Below are 21,667 nucleotides of genomic sequence, written 5' to 3'. Positions count from 1 at the left end.
AGCACGGCTAAAAGACCTGACCTCCATCGCCGCGTTTCCTTAGGTAACCTTCAAGATGGCCTCCCCCTGCCCTGTCCGGCTCCCAAACCTCACTAATTCTACTCCCCGCGAGCACAGCCTGGCCATACAGCGTGCTTCGTTTAAGGATTAGCTCCCTAAATTAGATTATCTAATGGCATCTTAATGGATTGCTGACCCATTTCCTGCACAATAGCAACATGCGAGTCTGGCAGCTTTTTAATTTGAGGGCTAGTACTGAAGAGGCCTAGCGAAGCGCCCCATTTAAAGGGGCGAGCAAGATAAAGGAGAAATCAAACTGATCTCATCTGTATGTTGAACGATTGGGCGTAAATAATCCATCAAAGAGGGAAAAAAAAGTGTAATAGAATTACCGTCCCCATCCTCGCAATAACTAAACTGAATCCAGTCGGGATCTATTCTATCTTTTCTTATTACTGTACGAGTCACATGGCGAAAGGAGGAGGAGTGAGCTGGAGCGCGAGTGGAAAAAGAGACCTCAGGCTTGCAGCGGGGGACATTTTTCTCTGCTATCTCTACTGGCCCATTAGGAGGCCTTTCGAAGGGGGTTCTGCTGTGTGCGTTTGTGTTTGTAAAAACATTTGTAACTTCAGCGAGCGCAAAATGACCTGTACACCCACACACACACACACTCACACACACACCCACACACACTGTACATATCCAGGGAAAAGGGGAAAGGGGAGACGTAACAGGAAAAGGCTTAGCTCAGCTTGCTCGCTCTAGCATGGTGAAATGGTTCAGGTTTTCCCCCAGAGAGGGAGAGATACAGTATGGAAGCGAGGGAGGAGGGGTGTGTGTGTGTGTGTGTGTGTGTGTGTGGAAGGTGGGGGGTCTGTAACTTTAAGTTACAGAGAGTAAAGCATTACTTGAGCACAAAGTTAAACAAAGCTAAGCTTGTTTAAATACAGCGAGCAACTTAACCGCACATGGCTAACAATCTGACCTGAAATGACTTCCTTTTTTAAATTTTCCACATGCTTTGTCAAATTAGTTACATCAAAGCATTATTTTGTTGTTTTTATTAAGAATGAATCCAAGAGGAAGAAAGGCTTTATTTCAAAAGCTGAATCACACTGCAAGAGTTGTCGTTATGCAGCGAAATATAATATTGGTATTTATATTTATCGCTTTCCAACAGATATGAAAAGAAAATATGACCTTCTCCTCTCGTGGTTTGTGTTCGTGTGCATTTACAAAAGTCGGTTCTGGGGAAAACAGAACGAAGGGACTCCGCTGCTAATCGAATTCTCAAGTGCAAAACAAGAAGAAGTTACTGGGAAATGTATAAAACTATTAAGGCATGGAAAAGGAGATGAAGCAACAGAAAGGGGGCGGGGGAAAGAAAACATGAGGGAGACACAAGGAAACGTGTGTTTTATCAAAGGCATGACCTCATCTCGAAAAAGGTCAACATCTGCAGCAATAACAGCCACGGCTACTGGCCCCGTAATTGCGTTTATATGTGAACGTAAAGAGGAGACAATCAAGGAAATCATACATTATACTGAGTTACTCATTTCAATGCTTATATGTTGTGTGTTTGTGCATGTGCTGAAAGAGAGACAGAGAGAGACGGCATGAAAGAATGAAAAGGTTACCTTTGCCAAGTAATCCCCAAAGTGTCGTCAGTGGCACTGGGGCCATAATGCCTGCCGTTTTGAGTCACGCTCCAGTCACACTTCCTCAGCTGTCAATTGAAACCTAGCAGTCAGATCACTGGGCCAAGACAACTTCCACTTCAGATTACACTACAACTCAACACTGTATACACACATGCATGCAAAAGAGCCTGGGACAGGAGCACGGGAAATAAAAAATAGATTTAAAAAATAAAATAAAAAGGCTCCAAAATGAATCCTAAGAATGAAAACTGAGTCAGTGTTTTTAATACTTATTGAGATAAAATAACAGCTACAGGTGAAACAGACAGAAAATAAAAAGCATGCATTACAGTTAGTGGAAACAGCTAACCTGGAAGCAAAACAAAAAACAAAACGAAGTTAGTTAGTTAGAAAATGTGAGTGGCATCATACAGGAAGTTCATCTGTGAGCAGTCTCTACTGTTTTATCTTGTTTATTTATTTATTTCATTTTACCTGGTAAACCAATGAAGCCATGCAATCCACTGGATGCATGCACCCTGTCCATAATGATTGCTTCACTCTAAGTGCACTTTCAGATTCAGGACGCATGCCCTCAAGCATGCAGACTTTTTTCATTAGCTAACTGTTTTTATTGATTAAGGGTCGCAATTACAATGAAGTTACAGCACTCGCCCACACACACACACACACACACACACACACAGAAATAGACCTCAGTGCCAACGCGCACACTAACCCCTTCTCCCCTGTTTTAAGACATGCCAACCTGACATACAGATTACAAATTACTGCAACAAAAAAAGCCACGCACAAACTGTGTCTCCTTTGCATGCATTATGCGAGCGCACGTGTCGGCAATCCAGCTGAGAGCTATCTCTGCCAATACCAACCTAACCTTGCCCTGTGGTCAACACATTCATTTAGTAATGCATCGGGATAAAACTGCACTGTTAGCACTCCTCGTGCAGTGGCAGACGTTTTGCAGAGGCTCTTAAGAGGGATTTAATCAGATATACGCATACGCTGAATATTCAGAGCCATTTGCAACGGTCAAGAAATGTGTTCTTTTTTCTCCGAGCACCTGGATGAACACATCGGGAGGGAGGGGTGGGGTGGGGGCTGATGGTTTCCTACTTAAGCCATACTTAAATTGAGGGATGTTTGCGTTGTGTTCCTTCATCTTTCCTGGAACAAATGTGAAGTAATGGCAAGAAACAACTAGCAAAGGGAATTCGTTTTAAGCAACGGTGACGCAATAACAGTCATTTGGTTTCAATTTAATGTATCGGTTTCACTTGATGAATTGCTTTGAGCGGCTGATTAATAAAACTGAATAGGAAACAACGCAAACTTGTTTCATTCAGTGTGTTTTCTCAGTATTTATCAAATGCTGGGAGACCAAACCCCCACGCTGTTCCCGCACTCTCCAGCCTGACAAAAGCTTGGAGAGAATGCGCGGGTTGGGCCAGACGCTCGGTGCCACCGCTCCTCGAGGGGCTCGCCATCTGTCCGCTGGCACCGACACATCAGAGTCGCACGGGCAGCGGGGAAAAAAGGGGAAGGAGCCGGGGAACGTTAGCAAACAGATGCGGGCAGATTGTGGATTAGAATCCTTCCTTAGATAATACCAAATGACATCTGATCACGGATCTTTCCCTGCGGAATGCTAGATGGTGGCATTCCCTCGAGGGGTTAACCAAGGCGAGAGATGAATGGAGGGTTTTCACACATTCATTGCCTGGGAATCGTAGAGCAGGTGTGAGAGCGTGTGGTGGTGGTGGTTTGTTTTGTGTTTTCATTTTGAAGCCTAGTATTAGTGTGTCTGTGTCCGAGGATCTCTATTTCGGTGATGCGACATTTTAAAATAGGCATGAGGTGAGAAGTAGATTTTATTTTTTTTTAATTTATTAGCAAGTTATCACAGGAGACATGCTTTTTTATAGCAATGAAATATAAATTTAACAATAATTCGTAATTCGATGATGATCAGGAAACTTGGGTATTCCAAAAACTGTCGTTCCATCAGAGCCCTCTGCTTTTGGTTTATTTTATTTAATATCTCTGGCAGCGGCAAGGAAATGCGAAACAGATTCAATGGAAGTCACGGCCTCTATCAATCACACATACAGACAGAGACTGAACCTCCACGGTCCAGACACAAGGCTGACCGCATTTAAAAACCTTGACTGTCTCTTTCCCGTTCCTTCTCGTCCTCGTTCCTACCGAGCCTAGCCAGAAACTGCTTCAACCAAACAACTGACATCGTCAGTAAAGTCTTATGGACCCCCCACACAATATGCATCATTGCCAGATGAGGACAATGACTGAGCATTCGGTGAAAGTGTTTAGTCCTGAGGGACTTGGCTCAGTGTCTCTCTCCGCTCCACGGGGCCAGATCCTAGGCCGCTAAATCATACCACAGAAAACAAAAACAACTGCGACAAGCAGAAGCATGATGAATCAATGCGAGGACTGTTTAGACTTCCTTAAGCCGACACAAACATTTATTCTTGGCGATATAGCATGTAACCTTTCAGAAAGGTATCATTGTTATGCTTACAAGGCTCTCATTCTTCTACATTTCTAAGCTACTGTCTTTTTGATAAAATGCTTCCCAAACCAAATCTAAGGGAATATGCAAGGCCCAAAATAATTCATCTTTTGACTTGTCAGTGCAATGAAATCACAGAATTATGCCAACAAAACATAACTGTCATTAACTAATAAAACTAGTAATTAAATCTTTGACTATATTTCTTTATTTTAAGAGCCAACAGTCCTTACTGAGGGGATCTTTATATATCTGGCTGATTTCAAAATCTGAAACAGAAAGGCTTTGTAGCCTCGGGGAGCCACGGTTTGGACAAAATTCAGCAGTTCATGCAGCTACTCTCAGACTGCCGCTGTCTTGTGTAGTCACTTTGTGCCCCACTGAAAGAAGTAGCAGGGCTACTAGAAATGTGGAAGACAAACTGTGCGACATCAGCCAAGTGAATCCTCCCTCTCCTCCTCCCTCTCCTCCCGAGTGGGATAAAAGCATCCCACGACTGCTGACAAATATTCCCCCCTGTGTTTTTTTTTTTTGGTTTTTTTTTTTGCCCTGATTTTAGGAAATTCAAGTGAAAAAGGCAGAGAGAAAAGGAAAGACAGAAAGAGAAGTGAGGAAACAGAGGCCAGCTTTGTCTTTTTTTTTTTCAAACTAAACATAAAAAAAGTGAGCTGAGGAGAAACCCAGCGATCATTATGTAGCTGTGTGCAGATGCATTCAATTAGTTGTGGTTGGAAAAGCCTTGGCTCAGAACAGCGCTTTCAATAAGACTGGGTAGGGGAGAGCACTCTCCCTCTCTCGTCCGACAACACCGCAACAGTTCTAACCTCGCACATACGCACACCCCCACACACAGAGAGACACACACATCTATCCCAGGACATCCTGTAGCCAGTCCTGAGGCAACCACCCGACGCCAACGCTACATATTTAGCACGTGTACGGTAAATGAGGTAAATGAGTGTGCTGACTACGTGTGGTATGCGTGTGAGAGCTTCTAAAGTACGTGTAGAGGAAACAAAAACACATTTCACTCTCAAAAGCATCCATGTGTACCATCCAGCTTCTAATGGCAATGACCCTTCACCTTTCTTAAGGTCTCTTTTTCCTCAAGTGTGGAATTTAAATTCAAGCACACTCACTCAAAATGATAGTTTAAAATGGGCGTAATTTAAGCTGTTAATTTAAGCTTCTCAATTCCAAAGTGAAAATATTATGCTTGCATATCAAAGGTTCAATTGTGGTTTGAACAAACAAACAAACAAACAAATAAATAAAAGAAAGCATTGCTAATTTTTTATGCCAGCATCCACGGCTACGGTTGACCTCAACTTATCTGTCGTTTAATCTGAACTTCTGAAGTGCTCTAATCTAAAGGGATCATTTACTGCTCCCTAGAAGTCAGTAGCAGTGTGTTTCTGGATTTTGTAGAGAGCAGGGATTTGATAAAATGGGTGGAGACGTGGGAAGGGGTGAAAGGATAAGATGAACAGGTGAGCTGAGTGCTGAAGGGGGTGAAACCTCACCTGTTGCTGGTGCAGGAAGGTGGGATCTCTAGGGTTTAGGCTCACAAAACGATTAGCTGTTGGCGTGCCAGGCGATGAGTAGCCTGGGTAGCATAGCATCACAAAAAAACAAAACAAAAACAGGAATAAGTGTCTGGATTCAAATTTGGATGTCGGGAATTTACATGGAATTGACTGCTGTAACCATAGTAACATTGTTAAATTCCACTGATACTCTAAACTATAAACATATAGTGAAAACTGCCTGCAGGGGTTCCGCAAGATTCAATGCTGGGACCACTCTGATTCCTTTTATCGTTTGCTTCTAATGTCAGACACAGCCTAAAATCTTTTTGTCCCCCACTAGTGGTTTATGGTCTCACCTGGCTGCACTGACAAGCATACTCCCGGCCATCCAGTTGGCATGGTTACCAGAATACTGATACTGAGTGATTGAAACAGACAAACTGCTAACTAGCTTTGTGTCACTCTCATGTTCACTTACTCTTCAAGGGTTATTTTATTCTAATAGAAATAATTAGATCAGTGCTGCCCTTAGAAATGACTTTCCACCTTAAGTGCGATGCAAATTGAAAAGATGCAAATTTAGAGCACAGACTATACACTACATTAAAAAACACAATCCAGTGTGTTTCTAGCGTGAGCTACTACACTGTGAGGAAGTGCTGTATTTGCTGTACTGTAGGTACTGTGTGTCAGTAGTGGGCAGCAGGTACTGGAGCTCACCTTCTGTTGATGTGGTGATGGGCTTGGTGTCTGGCATGGAAAGCGAGACAGGTCGCACAGCGCCGTGGTGTGGGGAGGGAGCCAAAACTGGGGTGAAGTGGCCTGGGACCTTTCCAACAACCTGACCACTGCTGTTAGGCTGCAGGTGGGGTACAGATGATATAAAAAAACCACAACAACAACACAATTATGCACTTTATTTTTTTTAAGACCTGAAATAAGTGTCACAGCAAACACGAGCTGCATGTTCTTGTAAAAACACCACCTAAAATCTTTCACTTCTCTTTTATTTCAAACATAATGCAGTAGGAGTAATAGAAACCAGGATCATACTGAAATAATGCATCTGAATTAACACAAAAAGCAAAGAAAATCTGTTTTCCCCCCTAAACATCCACATGTAAGAATCGCATTTGCTTTGCCCGCCACCAAAAACGTGTCACCTTATAAAACGACAGACTGTGTCCAGTGACTTGAGTTTACAAGCGCTTGCTCCCTTGTTAATGTGCAGAGGGGTAGATCTCAATAAACCAAGACAAGCATGCAACAAACTGAACACTAAAGAGGCTGAACATCCTATCACGGCGTCATTTCCCTCCTTTTCGGGGGAGGGGGGACGGGACGGGACGTAACCGCCTCTGTTTGCCCTGAGAAACTTACACTTAACAACAAAAGATTGCTGGACCACTGACTCTCACACTTAATGCTCCGCCTGAAGAAAGGATTTTAGTACTTTCAGCCGCTGTCCTGTCACAGTTATTACCAAAACTCTGGGGGGCATGAGCAACAATAGATCTTCAGTCAATGACAATGTAATTCCTACATGATTCTAAACAATGATTTTAATGGCGCTCATAAATGGAATTTAGGGGGACCCGGGCATGAAAAGACGGAGAGAGAGCTGTGGAGTGACCTGTTACAATGGCGTGAATGTGCCAGTATAGAAAGAAAAGCAGTGGGACTATATATATGGAGAAGGAAATAAAGGAAGCTAGTGGGAGCTACTCTTTCAGACGGCTGGAGACTGTCTGGGGCGTTCATTTCGGGGCCGCCCCAAGTTCAAAACTCAAACAGGCCTTTTTGGAAAAGAATTGTGTCCGCAGGGTTCCCTTCCATGTGAATAGAATGTTTAATTAGAGTGTAATATAATCTGCGTTAAAGCAAGCATAAAAACATTCTGGCACTCGTCCATGGGATTATAAGCGCTGTGTTATTTGCTGTGCCCCCCCAACCTTCGCTACCCCCCTCACCTCAGTCTTCTCGCGCTCTCTCTTCCCTACCGGAGCCCACCTCGCTAGCCAAGTCACCCCCCCCCCCCAACTTTCCAGCACCCCAGCAGAGGGCCAGTTAATTCTGCACAAGAGCCGGGCCCCGGCAACGGCAAATATTTACAACCTTTATCATTCCCCGCGGTTTTTCTCTGGAGTAACCCTCTCTCCTCCCCACCTCCCCACACTTCCAGCCCGCTCCCTGCTCTGGAGATGGAGCCGTCTACGAGGCCTTTGTTTACAGTTAGAACAGCGGGGATATAAAACTCACATAAATATCACACGGCTCTCTCATCTATAGAGACGCCTGCTAGCTCTCTCCAACACACTGGCCGCAGTGTGTACCCTGAATATAGAAAAGCCCAGAGCTATTTGATTTACTGCCACGTCTCCGTGCAGTATTGTTTGTCATGTGTGACTGCAATTGCAATAGTTTGTCCAGTATTTTTTATTTTTTTAATAGAGTCACACGGTTGATTTAAAAACAAAAAACAAAAAACAAATATAAGGCTGGGAATGTGCTATAACCTTTGGCGTGAGCTCTATATCAAGCAGAATATATATATGCTTTTTCTGTCACATGAAGTGGCAACAAAAAAAAATCAGTACTTTCTCCACTGATATCATGTGATTTACACTAAATTCATTAATTTTAAGTGTAGTTTTGTCTTTTTTCCAATATTCTATCCCCTCAAAAAGTGGGAGGGAGGCAGGAGTCCATCAAATTTAGTCATCCTAAGTGTATAAAAAGTGCAGTTTGAGGTTTGTAATATAAAGATATTTAGAGCAGGAAAAAATAATCTTCCCTGATGCAAAAAGCACTAATGAGGCAGTAATGCTGAAATACAGACAAACAAATGCTGTAATTCATACATTCGTTCTCATCTTTAATCTGTCGGATGGAAACGGAGCCCAATAATATAACAAAGAACGACTAGAGGCCGTGAAAGTTGTGCCAAACAACCCTACGACTTCTGGCTGGAGATCTGGCTTACAGCCTTTTGAAAACACGGGGGGAAAACGAAAAGACAAAAAAAGTCTGACCTGGCTGCTCTGCGGGCTGGACGGGTCATATGACGGCACGTAGCTCTTGAGGGAATCAGCAGGGTTGAGATGAGGCGGGTAGCGGATGGTGGGGTGCGAGAAGTAGGACGACGCCGTCGGGGGCAAGATAGCCGAGGCCGAGAACTGCAGCGGCGAGTGTGGAGGGGGGCTCCTCGCCGATATAACTGCAAGACACGCAGACAAAGGAGCGGAGAGAGTATGAGCCTTTGACTGTGTTTAGGCAGGGAATGAAGTCAAACGTTAAAGAAGAGAGTCAGCATTTGGAACTCACCACTGTGTCCTACACTTGTTAGGCCTGGGTGATGAGGCTGAGGGAAAGTGCTGAGTCGTGGTGAGGAGTCCTGCGGAGAGGTCGGGCTGAACAGCGGCTTCTCTGGCTTCTTCATCGTAGGAGAGGACATGTCTGCTGGTAGGGAAGGGCACACGAACACGTGAATGAATCTGCACTCAGAAAACGTTAGCGAGCCTTTTTGATTATTGCTCAAAAGTTCAAAAGTTGAGCTTCTTTCAGGTTACAGTCATGGGACTCAAGTAAAAAAAAAGTTTCTCCCAACTTCCCTGACATGAAATGACTTCCCTAATGGAAAAAAATGAACTTTTAAATATTTTCTTTTGCAGATTTTTAAATTTTTTTTGTTGAAAATTAATCAAAGATTTCCCCGTAGCTTGTACTAATTCTTCCATTTCTCATGAATGAAAGGAGCTGAATGCCAAAAATGAATTACAGTTGAAATTAAGCACAATTTGATCTGCTTGGGATTAGTGCGATCAGGGGACTGTTTCTTTTTCCCCCTCCCTTTCGCCAGCAAATGTAACTCGCAGATGAAAAATGGACTCTGCAAATTGCAGACATCCCCAAGGGTCAAAATCACATATAATCTCTGGAATCATTATAAACCACCGGACATCCGCTAGAAATAAAAAATGTGTCTTCTGTCATGTCTGAGAAGACAATTAAATCCAGTGAAGTGACACGCAGTCGGAAAGCAGCTGGTCGCTCAAATAGGATTTAAGGAATCTCAAGACCCTCACGTAATCTTAAATAGAATATTACAGTGTTACATCTGCTTTGTTTGGCCTCACACACTGTTTGACAAGCCACCGTAATTCCCCATGAATAATCCTGGAGGCTCAGCACAAGACACGGAATTTGTTTAGGCAATTCGTGTAGTTCTATGAAGTCAAAGTAGGTGCACAAACTCAACTTACGAGTCGCTCATTATTGCTGCTCTACACTTTCGTGAGCAATGTTCTGCTGTCACGGCTGCGCAGTTTTCAATTTTCCATGGTAAGACGCAGTGTCTGAAGGGAACGTGATAACAAATAGATCCGAAAGGCAGTGGCTTATGTCTGCTTGTGCTTCTTCTATGAACATTCATCAAGTGCTTTTCTGGTCTGTCACAGATTCTTGCGGTGTATAACTTTCACATCATTCATCTCTTCCCCCCATCCTCCAAAAAAAAAAAAAAAAAGAAAGAAAGAAAGAAAGAAGAAGCTGTGTAAACCCCATTTGTTCAGACGTTTCTGTAGCGTTAACCGGCCTTCCCTCCCTTTTCCTAACAACAGGGAAGGATCCACCCAAGTGACGGGAAAAATCGCTCATCACCAGAGGAGAGAGCGACAAAGGTGGCTGGAATTCAGGGGGATTTCCCAGTCTGAGGTTGCAAGAGGATACAGGCTTAAGTGCTTTCATTTTGTGTCAGAGGAAGAAATACCTTGGAGAAGATTTATATCGCTGCCTAATGTTTCCAGTAAAAAAAAGAGAAAAAAAAGGGGAAATATTTTCTCCAGAAGAAGTATTCAGCGTCTCCTCTCTTCTGCTAATTAACTGCTTCAGAGACTGTCCCAAGAAATTAAACTGGACAATTAATTAACAGACGTTAAACACTTTAAATAGTTTAAATAAAAAGGTCCAAAGTGTCCTTGCAGTTAGAGCGGATTGGCCGTCCTTTGGAAACCATATATTTTGTGTTAAAGGGGGTAAATATGACACCGTAATGCAAAAAAAGGAGACAAATGTGAAAACGTACAGTACTTTAACCAGAGCACAACACAAGAAAGAAACTATTTCTTCCACTACATGGTGAGGTTTTGTCAAACGGCAACCATGTGGACAAAATAATTGCTTGGCACTTGGTATGACTCATATGGGTTTAATATCACCCCACTTCTCATTTATTCTCTCTTGACATAGTAATGGCTGTCTTTGGAGAGTTTCCTACCCACTGCTTTCCCTTTCTCCTCACCCCAAGTGTCTAAGTTTACACAGAGCCATACTCTCAGGCCTTGTGCACAGGGACACGCTGAAATTTCATGCAGCCACATTGGGCTGTGGCTGAATCCCACCAGTGCTGCGCCTCCTGTGTATCATGTGGTGTTTTTCCCCACTCAGCCTTCCTACTTATTATATTAAAATAGTTGAGCAAACCAAAAGAGAAGTGTTCAAAGTTCAGACCGAAGCTAGAAGCCGCAACAGGGGGGAAGAGATGTGCTTTACTTTCAATGATACCGTTCATCACGTTCAAACAAAATGTTTACTACTGCCTCACTTGGTTAAATCCAGATGAAGTGTGGGCATCGGAGTGTTGAAAGAAGTCAGCAGAGAGTGAGAATGATCTGGAAACGTGGGAAAGCGAGGCCTTAATTAAAAGGGCGACGGGCTCTGCTCTGCATTGGGAGATGGCGAAATAAGACATGCAAGCGGCCCTGTGAAGATCTCACTCTCTCTCGGACGGAAACACACATCTTTATCTACTTCCTTGTAATGTGAGCCCCATGCATTCGCTTATTACGAGTTCTTTCCCTTCTGTGCATTAAACTCGATCATCAAAAGTCCACTGATTGGCTTTTTGTCCATAACTCACTGCAGATCTAAACCGATTGAGGTTTATGAAAAAGAAAGCGCCGCGTAAACACAAACTTAGAAGGAAATTCCAGGGAGCTGTTGCATACAGATAATAATTCACTTCAAAGCAGTTGAGCCAACACTCTACGCTACTTCCTTTATACAAGCGACAGGTGCGAGAGAACAAAGATTCGTATTCAACCAGCATCTCCAAACAAATGTACGTATTTATAATGACTGTTGATGCCCAAGGCTATATCTGCCATGGTATGTATTTTCAGAGCGGTGAGCAGCATTGATGTACAGTAGGTTATGACAAGGCTGAGAGTTTAAGAGAGTTCAGCTGCTGTTGCAAAACAATGCTAGGTGTTCACTTTGATCAGATCTATTTGCATGCAAGGACACAAGATCTTCTCATCCCTCTGCAAATTATCTCCACATGCTCTTGTGCAACCGTGAGCCGAGCACTCTGTATGTTTGTGCAACCATGTAAATTAGAAGGAGAACGATACTGGGAAAGACTCACCTCCGTCTCTGTCGCGCCAGTTTGCCTGACTGTTTGGCGGGCTGGGTGACGAGTAGAAGTCGGGTCCCGTCGGGCTGGTGTCCATGTTCTCCTCCATGTTGACGGTTTTGGGCCTTTTGCTGCACACATGGAGAAGTTTACGGTTTGATGCAGACAGTAGTTTGGGGGACCGCAACTTTCGAGAACGCAAGATGGTGTCAATACTGATTTAGGGGCAGTTGGAGAAGATGTTTGACAAAGATTAACTGGCATTATGTACAAGCTTAGTTAAAAGGAAGAGTCCAATATTTTGGGAAACACCCTTGTTTGCTCTGTTGCCAATAGCTAGATGGGAAGACTGATGTCACTCTCCTGTTAGTGTGCTAACTCTAAAGCTAAGGGCTGGAGATGTTTAGCTTAGCTTAGCATAAAGATGGAAAGCAGAGGGATGCAGCTTTATACTGACTAAACAAATGTAGTATAATGCGGTAGGCACATTTGTCATCATCTCTGTTTCATTTGTGGTTCATTTTGGCAAAAATATATACAAAACAGTATCTCGGAAGAAGTCAGTGCACTTCCCTTAAATTTAATAAGATATTTTTGTGTTTAAAATGATCAGATAAGAAAGCAAAGTCACTCTGACGCTGCAGAACTGCAGCAGCACTTTTATCTCCAAATAGCTCTTATCCTGAAACTATCTGTTGCCGTAACTTCCACTGACCTGCCAGGAGGGGAGGACAGGGGGCGATGCAGCCCCACGCTGGAGTTCAGGTCATGATAGTAGGGTTGGCTGGGCATGTCCGCCATGGAGAAGTTTACTGTTGCACCGTGGGTAATGGGCACTGCAAAGGACACAGAGAAAAGGAAATCAATGTCAGCACCATCTTTCGCACAATTAGATGCACAACGGCTTCATCGGCTTGTGTGTTTAGAACAGGCGAGTTATTTTTATTTGGCTAGATTTCTATTTGGCTTTACAACAAATTAAAGAGTGAAATGTTTTTCTTTTTGCATTAAATGCCTCTTGTGAAAGTTAAAACGATGCCTTCGGCTTGCTTCTAAAGAAACTCGTGGCAAACGTTCACAATCGCCAGCATTTCCTTCACTTCTTTATCATCGGGCGCAAAACTTGGCAGTTTCCTCACATAATGATTTACAGTGGAAAAGGTGTTGTTTTTCTCACTGCGGTCAAGGTGAGGGATATTGTTTCAGTGGGGGCCAGGCCTGTGTTTACAGAACAAAAGAGGTTCACCACCCAGCTTCGCTCTCTCCCGCTCTCTTTTTCCTCTGCCTCTCACTTTATCTCTCTTCAGTGTGTGGCCCGCAAGGCAGCCTGCAGCTCGAGCGGTTGGTTGGTTTGGAGTGGATGAGAGGATGGAGTGTGTGGCGCCGTCTGTTGTGGTCTGAGGTTCACCACTGGCCTATCCCTCCGCCAGCCTCCACCCTGGCAGCCCGCTGTAGCCCTGGCAAAGGCCCCTACCCGCTGCTACCCATACCGAGCTGTCTGTGGAGGAATGCACCCGGCCCGCGGACGCTTAAGATGAGACCATTGTTTTTATTTTGTCTGGTTTTTTTTAATTTTCTCATTCATAGCTTTGAACATTCCCGACGATTTCTCTGTGTGCTGGTTTCTCTTTATGGCTCTTGGCTCAGCACAATATTTGTTGACGATGCCACTTGGCCACCCTGCCAGTCATCTCATTTGATAATCTGGGCTTGGACATTTAGGCGTGAAAACCACCCCAAAACAAAAACATTAAATAGACAATGATTCTGAATCAGCTGCAGGAGAGGATTTACTTTGAGTAAATTCGCTCAACAGTTGCCCGTGCATGCCCACGTTTTCTGTTGACAAAATATTGTTACACTTGCAGTCGAGGCTCCTGTTGCAAATAATGAGCGTCCTCGGCGAAATGCAGGACTGCAAATCAGCCTTGAACTCCGCAGCCCCCCTTTCATGGACTTCAAAGAATGTCTCAACGGCCTGGAGAGTTGGGAGAGAAGCGCGATGACGGACGAGCGGCTGCTTAGATATCTTCCCAGGGAGCGACTGGCTGAGTGAGTGACAATTCCTGTGCGTCCGTCGACCTTTTTAAAATTCCAGCGCGACTTCAGTCGGCTTTAGTGAAACCAGGCTCGGTCACATGAGAGCAAACATGGCAGCTCAGAGGCCATCTGGTCAGGGGGCACATTAAACACTAAACAAAAACACAGAGTCTTTCAAAAGGATATTCAGTGTGCGAGCATGGAAACAAGTAGGTCCTGTCTTTCACAGCACAATGAACGAGACAGCTGAGACAAAGTGGCTCACGCTTCCATCAGAGACGTGCTATGCACTACATAAACTACCAAAAAATTCAGATTTAATCAGCATTTGTTGTTAGCATTGCAGTGAGATTTTTTCCAAATATAAAGACATACTTAAACTATATACAATTATTTTCTCCTACTCTCCTCCTAAGTCCATGCTGACATATTAAAATTGTTTGTTTTGTCTACTCCAAAAACCCAAATAATTTCCTTGAGAAGCTGGAAGTGACATATTTAATTCATAAGTGATCTCCATGAGTCAACAATAAATATTTCCTAATTTATGTAAGTATCCCTGCTTATTCCACACCACACTAACCATCGGATTAAAACTAGCTGGAAGGCGGCGCAAGATACAGACAACACACGGAGGTATGTTTCTTTAAAACGCTCGTTGTTGAGGGTGACTGGGGTCTTTGTGCACCACAGGCGCATTCGCTACAGTTACAGCTCAGAGGCAACACAGGTAAAAGGTGCCTTGACGTGCCCTCAGTTATCATTGGAGTCCTGGAGGGACGACGGTTAACAGCTCTGCGCGGGGCGGACATGTCTATACAGATGATTGCAGGCTCATACAGACAGCTGTGCACTCAAGTGCTCTTTTTCTCGCAAAAGCAGACCAGCCAAACTGGATTATCCACACTACAGCTGTGTGGTGGGTTTCAGTAAATACAGAGATTATGAGGAAAACAGAATTTTAAGTGGCTGTTGAGGGTTAAGGCACTTTTATTTGTTTTGTTTTGTCTTTCTTAAATCTGTTTTTTCTCTTCATATGAAAACACATTAACACACAGAGCCTGCGCACACCCACACGAGTCTTTTCAATCGTCGTACCTTCAGTTCTATTCACTAATTAGACCCCAGTTGCCTGTGAATAGACCGACAGAGTGTCAGCTTTTTGACCTTGATATTAACTTTGTTAAACCTGTTACACTGTCAACATATCTCTAAAGCTCCAGCTTGGCTCCACCCGTGTTTAACATAACCACACGTCTGATCAGTGATAAGAGAAAGACACACACATTAAAAGCAATATAAGAGCTCTATACTCACTTCTGGACACTCGCACTAGTTCTGCAACACTGAAGACTCCTGATTTGATGAAACTGTCTTCCAAATACACTGAAACATAATAAGCAATGATTAATGAAGCTGTGACTTTCTCATGTAATTATTTCCTTGTAAAATGAACAATAACACGAGATTTATTACGGCTATTAAATTATTTCATTAGACATGGATGGAGCTAAAGAACCTATTTTATTTCTTCTTTTTTATTATGATTTTTTTTCCCCCTTTCAAGTTATGTTTGCATGCAAATTGATTAGTATCTTCTTTCAGTCAGGAAACTGTTCAAACAAAACAAACTGTCATTTAAAGACATTTTAAATTTGGAAGATATAAGATTATAAAGAATGTATTATAGATTAAATTATGGATATAATTTATGGATTATGGATTTAGGAACGGGCAGTTTTTAAAAAATCGAAAAAATGGAAAAGGAAAGTGCATGGGTCACGGTCTATTTCCTGAAAGCGTCAATTATTATTATTAGTATTATTGTTGTTATTTTTTCCATCTAGTATTTTAAGCACAAGTGCTGAGTGACTCGCTTTGTTTCTGGCCTGACATGTTTAAACAAATGCCGAGGACAAAACCATTCCTGTGCAGCGCAGCAAAGAGTGACAGGACAGGTGTGTGTGTGTGTGTGTGTGTGTGTGTGAGAGGCGGAGGACACGCAGGCTGCCGCTGCTGTGAGAACTGAAGACGAGTCCGTGCTGAACAGCAGGTCCTGCCCGTTTGATCAATACAATGGTAGAACTTCACCACTGTAAATATTGACACTGTTACGATATAACAGCATGAAATAGCTGCAGAAAAGCATAATCATAAAAACGATCATTTGCAGAACCTTAGACTGCTCGAGTTTTCTTTTTTAAACGAAGCTGCTCTGAATGAGGTAGAACACGGTTATTTAAGCACAGCCAGATTTTTTTCTTCTTCTGTTTTTTTAGAAAACCATTTTCAGACTAAATAAAGTACCCCTAATGTGTGTGTGTGTGTGTTTTTTCTTCCCCGGTTTACACTATAGTGTGTATGCCCTGCCCAGAACTCATCAGCGCTAATCAGATGCTGTCAGTCATGTAAAATACTCAGACAAGTTACTGACACCCAAATGAAGCTGGCTCTGCTTTGATTTAAAGCCAAAGGCACTCGGGCTGTGCCAGAAAGATAGATGGGCATCTCGATTGGCACCTACTAAGCTTAATGCCTCAAGTGAGCCAATGGCTTTTGCGAGGAACTGTGCCACTGCCGAAGGCCTCCCAGGCCTGAGTCATTGGCTCGCTAGCATGTTTTTCTTGGCACCGGTATCAGCAGAACCTGCTCTTGAGGTAGAAAACTAATTATACTTCTCAAACTATTTTCATTCCAGCACTGTGACGACACAGTGCAGGTCAGTCCAGGGGAACAACGGCACTGTCAAAGAATATTCTCTACAGCTCAGCTCTGCTGGCTCACCTTGACGCACTCAACTACCAGCCAAAGGCGCAATATGCTGTAACATTTTCACTCCAGATCTTTTTGGATTTTTTTGAAAACACAGAAGCTCCGACTGGGGTGATGAACTCAAATGTTATTCTTTCCTTAGCCTACATAAAGTTTACAACTTAGGCTTTAGCCAGGGAATTTTCAAAAGTGATACTAACTTGAATTTTACTTTTTTTTTTAACATTTACCAACTGTCTGTTTAGCTAAATCTGGTTTGTGCTGACGATTTCTTTGGAGTATTCACACAGAGGACCATCTGGTATATACCTCGGGTCTGCTTAAACATAGCTTGTATACTTGGGTATTTTCCCTTCCAGTCACAGAGGTTAGCACACTGTTTAAACTCAGTAGGTTACAGTGTAGATAAGCTGCTGTACAGTTGGAAAGCTGCACAGAAAACAATGGACTGATGACAGGAGGGAGGATGACTGGCAGTGTACATACCTGGAAGAGGGTTCTTGCCTGGCTCATTGTTACTTGGACTTCCTGACTGCTGAGAGTCTGCAAACACACAGAAAGAAGGGCCGGGGATTAGCTCAAAAAGAAGGCAGCAACGTCTCGCTCAAAGTGAAATATTTTCTTGTCAGCGCTGATTATTTCCAGCAAAGGTCAAATCGTGCAACTTGAAAAATTACGCAACTATGCAAACCGACTTTATTTTTGTTTTTTCTTATTGTAACATGTAACACCTTTGTAGGAGCAAGAAGTCATTTGCTGCGCGAGCGCGTGAAGGTTTTTTTTCCTCTTTTTTTCCTTATCTGTTTCTCCAGGAAAGTGCACCCACTGCACAATGAACAAGTCGTTTTTGTTTGAACAGGATTATCATTAATGGGAGAGTAAACTGAAGCAAAAGCTCTGCGTCTGACACGGACTAACCTATAAACCTAAATGTTTTTACCCGCAGACCTCTGGGTAATTTTTCAAAGAGGCTGGGGGTGTGTTGGGAGGAAGGGGTGAGGGGCATACAAAATGTGTTTGGTCCTGCTGCGCAAGGTACAAGCACAGAACAAAAAAACGTAGAGAGAGGACAGGAGGGGTGGGGAAACACAAGGAAACATGAGTGGAATTCTTTCCACCGGTTATGGTGCGCAGGGCTGTGGTATGAGGCCACGCGGACTGATGTGTTTTACCTGCCAGCCTAACTGGGAGGGTAATGTATGATTCCTCACGAGTTCGTCATCGCCCAGTGATTGATCAAAGGCACCTTTTTTTGTTTCCTTATAAGTCGTGCAGCATAACAGTCAACATCGGTATAAACAGGATATTATAACCTTATTATAACCGCACGCTAAAGTATATTAAGACCAAGCCATGCCTGGCAGGGGGCTCCTAATGGGACCCCAATAATAGTTCAAACCAGTCCAAGCCCATACATGCCCCGGGACAGACGGGGTGCACTAAGAAGCAGCAGAGAGATTACCATCTACACATTTAACATGAGACCCAAGAAGCCAGAGACGGTGAACTCAGATACCCTCGCCTTGGAACAACACCCCTTTTCCTGCCGCAGCTCTCATGAGCTGCGTTACAGAGGCAACGGAGAGAAGGAAAAGAGAGGCTGGTGGAAGAGAAGGGGAAAAAAAAAATACGTTGAAAGATTTACTCTTTTCTTGTTCTCTCCCTATGTGGTTCTCCCGCTCTCTCTCTCTCTCTTTCTCTCTCTCTCGTTCCCCCACTCCTAAATTTGACTATTAAACAGGACTGCAAAAACAGAATGTTCTTGGCCGAAGCTCAACAATGACAAAGCAGGGAGGGAACAGGACCATACATTGAGCAAAGGGGGAAAAAAATCCCCCTTTTAATGTTTAACTTTTAAAAAATGTATGAGTAACATACAAGTTAAAGGACAACGGTACAGATCTGCTACACTTCCAAAACATGTGAAAACTTGAGCGCGACTTGTGCTTTCATCATCGAACTGTTCAGCTGTTTGAGCTTTCTCCTAAAAAGCTTCTTTCGGTTGCTCCCTTATTCACAAAGGGTCGCCACAGCGGGCAGCTCCACATTATTCTATTTTTTCTTTCTACAAAAAAGGGATATTGTCTCCTCTCAGGATCGAACTATGGATCTTTTTGTTTGTTGGGCTGATCAGCAGTAAAAAAACGACTTCATTTAAAGTCGAAATAAAACAGAAAAAACTAAACTTGACAAGCTGGGAAGCCAGAAAACAAATGATACCGCTCCTCACTAAATTATTTAAATGAGTAGTCAGCTATTTAAATTATTAGAGTAGATTTGGTCAATACTAAAATCTGCATGACATCGCAACTTGCACATTGAACGTGTTCAAATCAATTTCAGACATCAGCCAAATAGCTTTCTTTGCCTTCCACCAACACACAGAGAGTTCCTCCTACAAACACACACTCGCACAAACTTTTACGTGAAGTTAGCACATGTCCATAAAGTTATCGCACGACACTCAGTGGCCTTGTCTCCCCGATCCAACCACCCCCCCCCACTCCATCCCAATTGCCACTTTCCGAGTCATCCATCAGTCTAGTTACGACTGCCAACTCTACGCTGGCTCCCCGAGAAGTGCTGAGAGGGAGAGAAACAGGCAGGGGGCGAGAAAAGAGCACAAGAGAGTAGGGAGGAGGTAAATGCTGAAAAGGCAGCGCGGGGAGGGGAAAAGGGAGCGGGGAGGTGGGAGAGCTGCTACAGTTCAGTTAGATCGGATCAGAGTTGTGCGGTTTTTTGTTTGTTTTCCTTTTTCCTTTATTTTTTTTCTACTTCTTCGAGGGCTGAACAGGCAACCATGACAAAAAGAGCAGATGGTCGTGGCAATTAGAGATCCCAGGCAGCATCTTCCAGCATGAGGCCCCACTGTAGCACCAGGAGAGACCACCTGGATGACTCAAGGTGGGATACAAGCATATGGCACATCTGCCAGGTCTGCACCAGAGCTGGAAACACCTCCCCTATTGCATTACATTTTATCTTTGACCCAAGAAGGGCAGCTTCACGCTCCCTCTATTTTTTCAGTTTGATTAAAATATTTAATAAGACGCTTGCACATTTGGGAGTCTGCGGATGTGCTCGTTTTATCTCTCGTTCTCGTTCTGGGCTTTTCATGCCCCGTGGTGTTTTCTGCATGCATTTTTTATTTGTTTAGTGCGACCTCACTAAATCAACTTTCTATCAAATCTATTTAGATGACTAAATAGGTAGGATTGAACAGTCTTAGCTTGTGATTCAACAGGCTTTTGAACAAAGCGCTCGTTTGAAATTGTGCAAACAAGATAACCGTGCTGAACTCCAAAATATCAAATGAAATTTCATATAAAAGAGGCTATTCTGAAAAAAGGAAAAAAAAAGATTGCACAAAGTAAACATGTGGTGAAGCACGAGCCTGAGGCCTGGTATCTGTATCTACAAGGTGTCCTTTGCAGAAGCCCAGCCAATCCGATAGTCTTCAAATAAACAGTAGTGTAACCTGTAAATAAACAGTTGCGGTCGAGGAGGCTCGGCTTTGCCCTGGGAGTTTGGCAGGGCTCGATCGCGAGGCCAGACACCGCACACACGCGGCCTCTCTCTCGCACACATAAACACACACGCGCGCGCACATATACACACGCGGCCCTTTTCCAAAAACAACATTTCTTGGCACCCTCCGTCCCTGCCACTTGTTTAAATAAACAAACCGGTTCATGAAGGAAGCGGAAAAAAACACAGTACCACGTATGAATCAGATTATCTGTTGTTACTCAGCAAAAAAAAAAAGAAAGAGGGGGAAGAAAAAAGCAGGAGAAAAGGCTTGTGGGTATTTTGGATGTGTCCACGAGTTCTTACACCTTCTCGTCCGGTGGGATACTTATCATACCACTGTAACGATTAGGGCAATTAGGGGTAATGGCAACAGAAATCTGGCTCGGCAAGAAAGTTTCGCAGTGCTTGTGAGGTTTCTCCACGCCCAAGTGTGTTGCTCGCCTGGATTTCAGAATCACTAAAACACACACATACACTCTCCCTAACCCACCCTCTTCATTTTTGGCATGATACCCATTCTGTTCCCACTAAATTGCAGAACACACATGCACATACGCACACAGTGTGGGTTAAATTAGCCACATAGTTTGGGAAAGTTGCTTTTTCCCCCCCCTTTTCTTTCTTTCTCTCTTTCTTTCTTTTTTTTTTTTGGGATTACTGCGGTGCACGTTTCTAGTCCGCAAACACTTGCAGACGCGTACAGATATCCTCCACAAAAAAACAGTGCGCACGCGCAACACGCACGCCCTGCAGATGCATACCGCTGTCGACATTTCAGGAGGAGAAGCCTGTCTGGCAGCCATTTTATGCCGAGCGGGGTTCTGTGCACATGTATAGCACTCTGGCTGCCAGAGGCATGGGTCCCGAGCCAAGACGCATTTCAGCAGCCTGGGGAGGCGAGGGGAGGGGAGTGTGCGGAGGAGAGGTGCAGAGGGGTGGACTCCCAGAGAAGTAGGGAAACAGAAAGAGGGAGAGGGGCAGAAAATATCGACCTAATTACGGAGCGCCTCCGATGCGTAATGTTTCGACAATACAGCTGCTCCTGAGTAAATATTTGATGTGGCCGAGCAGACTTTCTGCTCAGTGTCCTCCTGCTTTTCTTTCCTCTTCCGGTGCGGGAGCCTCCACTTTGTCCTTCCTTGGAAATGCACAGTCCAAATACGTATCAAGTGCTTGTGTGTCCGTG

At 43.7% G+C, this 21,667-nt stretch overlaps 1 protein-coding gene across 11 annotated transcripts in view; it reads right to left on the bottom strand.

Moving 5' to 3' along the window:
* LOC120721826 (nuclear factor 1 B-type-like) overlaps nucleotides 1–21,667 on the bottom strand; it is a 68,740-nt gene that overhangs the window by 8,920 nt on the left and 38,153 nt on the right. For 5 of the 11 annotated variants that reach the window (XM_040012458.1, XM_040012463.1, XM_040012461.1 and 2 more), the window contains 9 exons: nucleotides 17,437–17,493; nucleotides 15,496–15,564; nucleotides 12,854–12,974; nucleotides 12,151–12,269; nucleotides 9,051–9,185; nucleotides 8,759–8,943; nucleotides 6,447–6,585; nucleotides 5,721–5,803; nucleotides 1,641–1,729 (listed from right to left, as the gene is read on the bottom strand). In XM_040012458.1, coding sequence (XP_039868392.1) covers nucleotides 1,641–1,729; nucleotides 5,721–5,803; nucleotides 6,447–6,585; nucleotides 8,759–8,943; nucleotides 9,051–9,185; nucleotides 12,151–12,269; nucleotides 12,854–12,974; nucleotides 15,496–15,564; nucleotides 17,437–17,493 — 997 coding nt within the window. The remainder of the gene's footprint in view (nucleotides 1–1,640; nucleotides 1,730–5,720; nucleotides 5,804–6,446; nucleotides 6,586–8,758; nucleotides 8,944–9,050; nucleotides 9,186–12,150; nucleotides 12,270–12,853; nucleotides 12,975–15,495; nucleotides 15,565–17,436; nucleotides 17,494–21,667) is intronic. The other 6 variants (XM_040012459.1, XM_040012464.1, XM_040012462.1 and 3 more) reach the window with 3 other exon arrangements.

This window comes from Simochromis diagramma, unplaced genomic scaffold (assembly GCF_900408965.1).
Source record: "Simochromis diagramma unplaced genomic scaffold, fSimDia1.1 OVJJ01000604.1, whole genome shotgun sequence".
Lineage (NCBI taxonomy): Eukaryota > Metazoa > Chordata > Actinopteri > Cichliformes > Cichlidae > Simochromis > Simochromis diagramma.
This window is presented reverse-complemented; position numbering and strand designations above follow the sequence as displayed.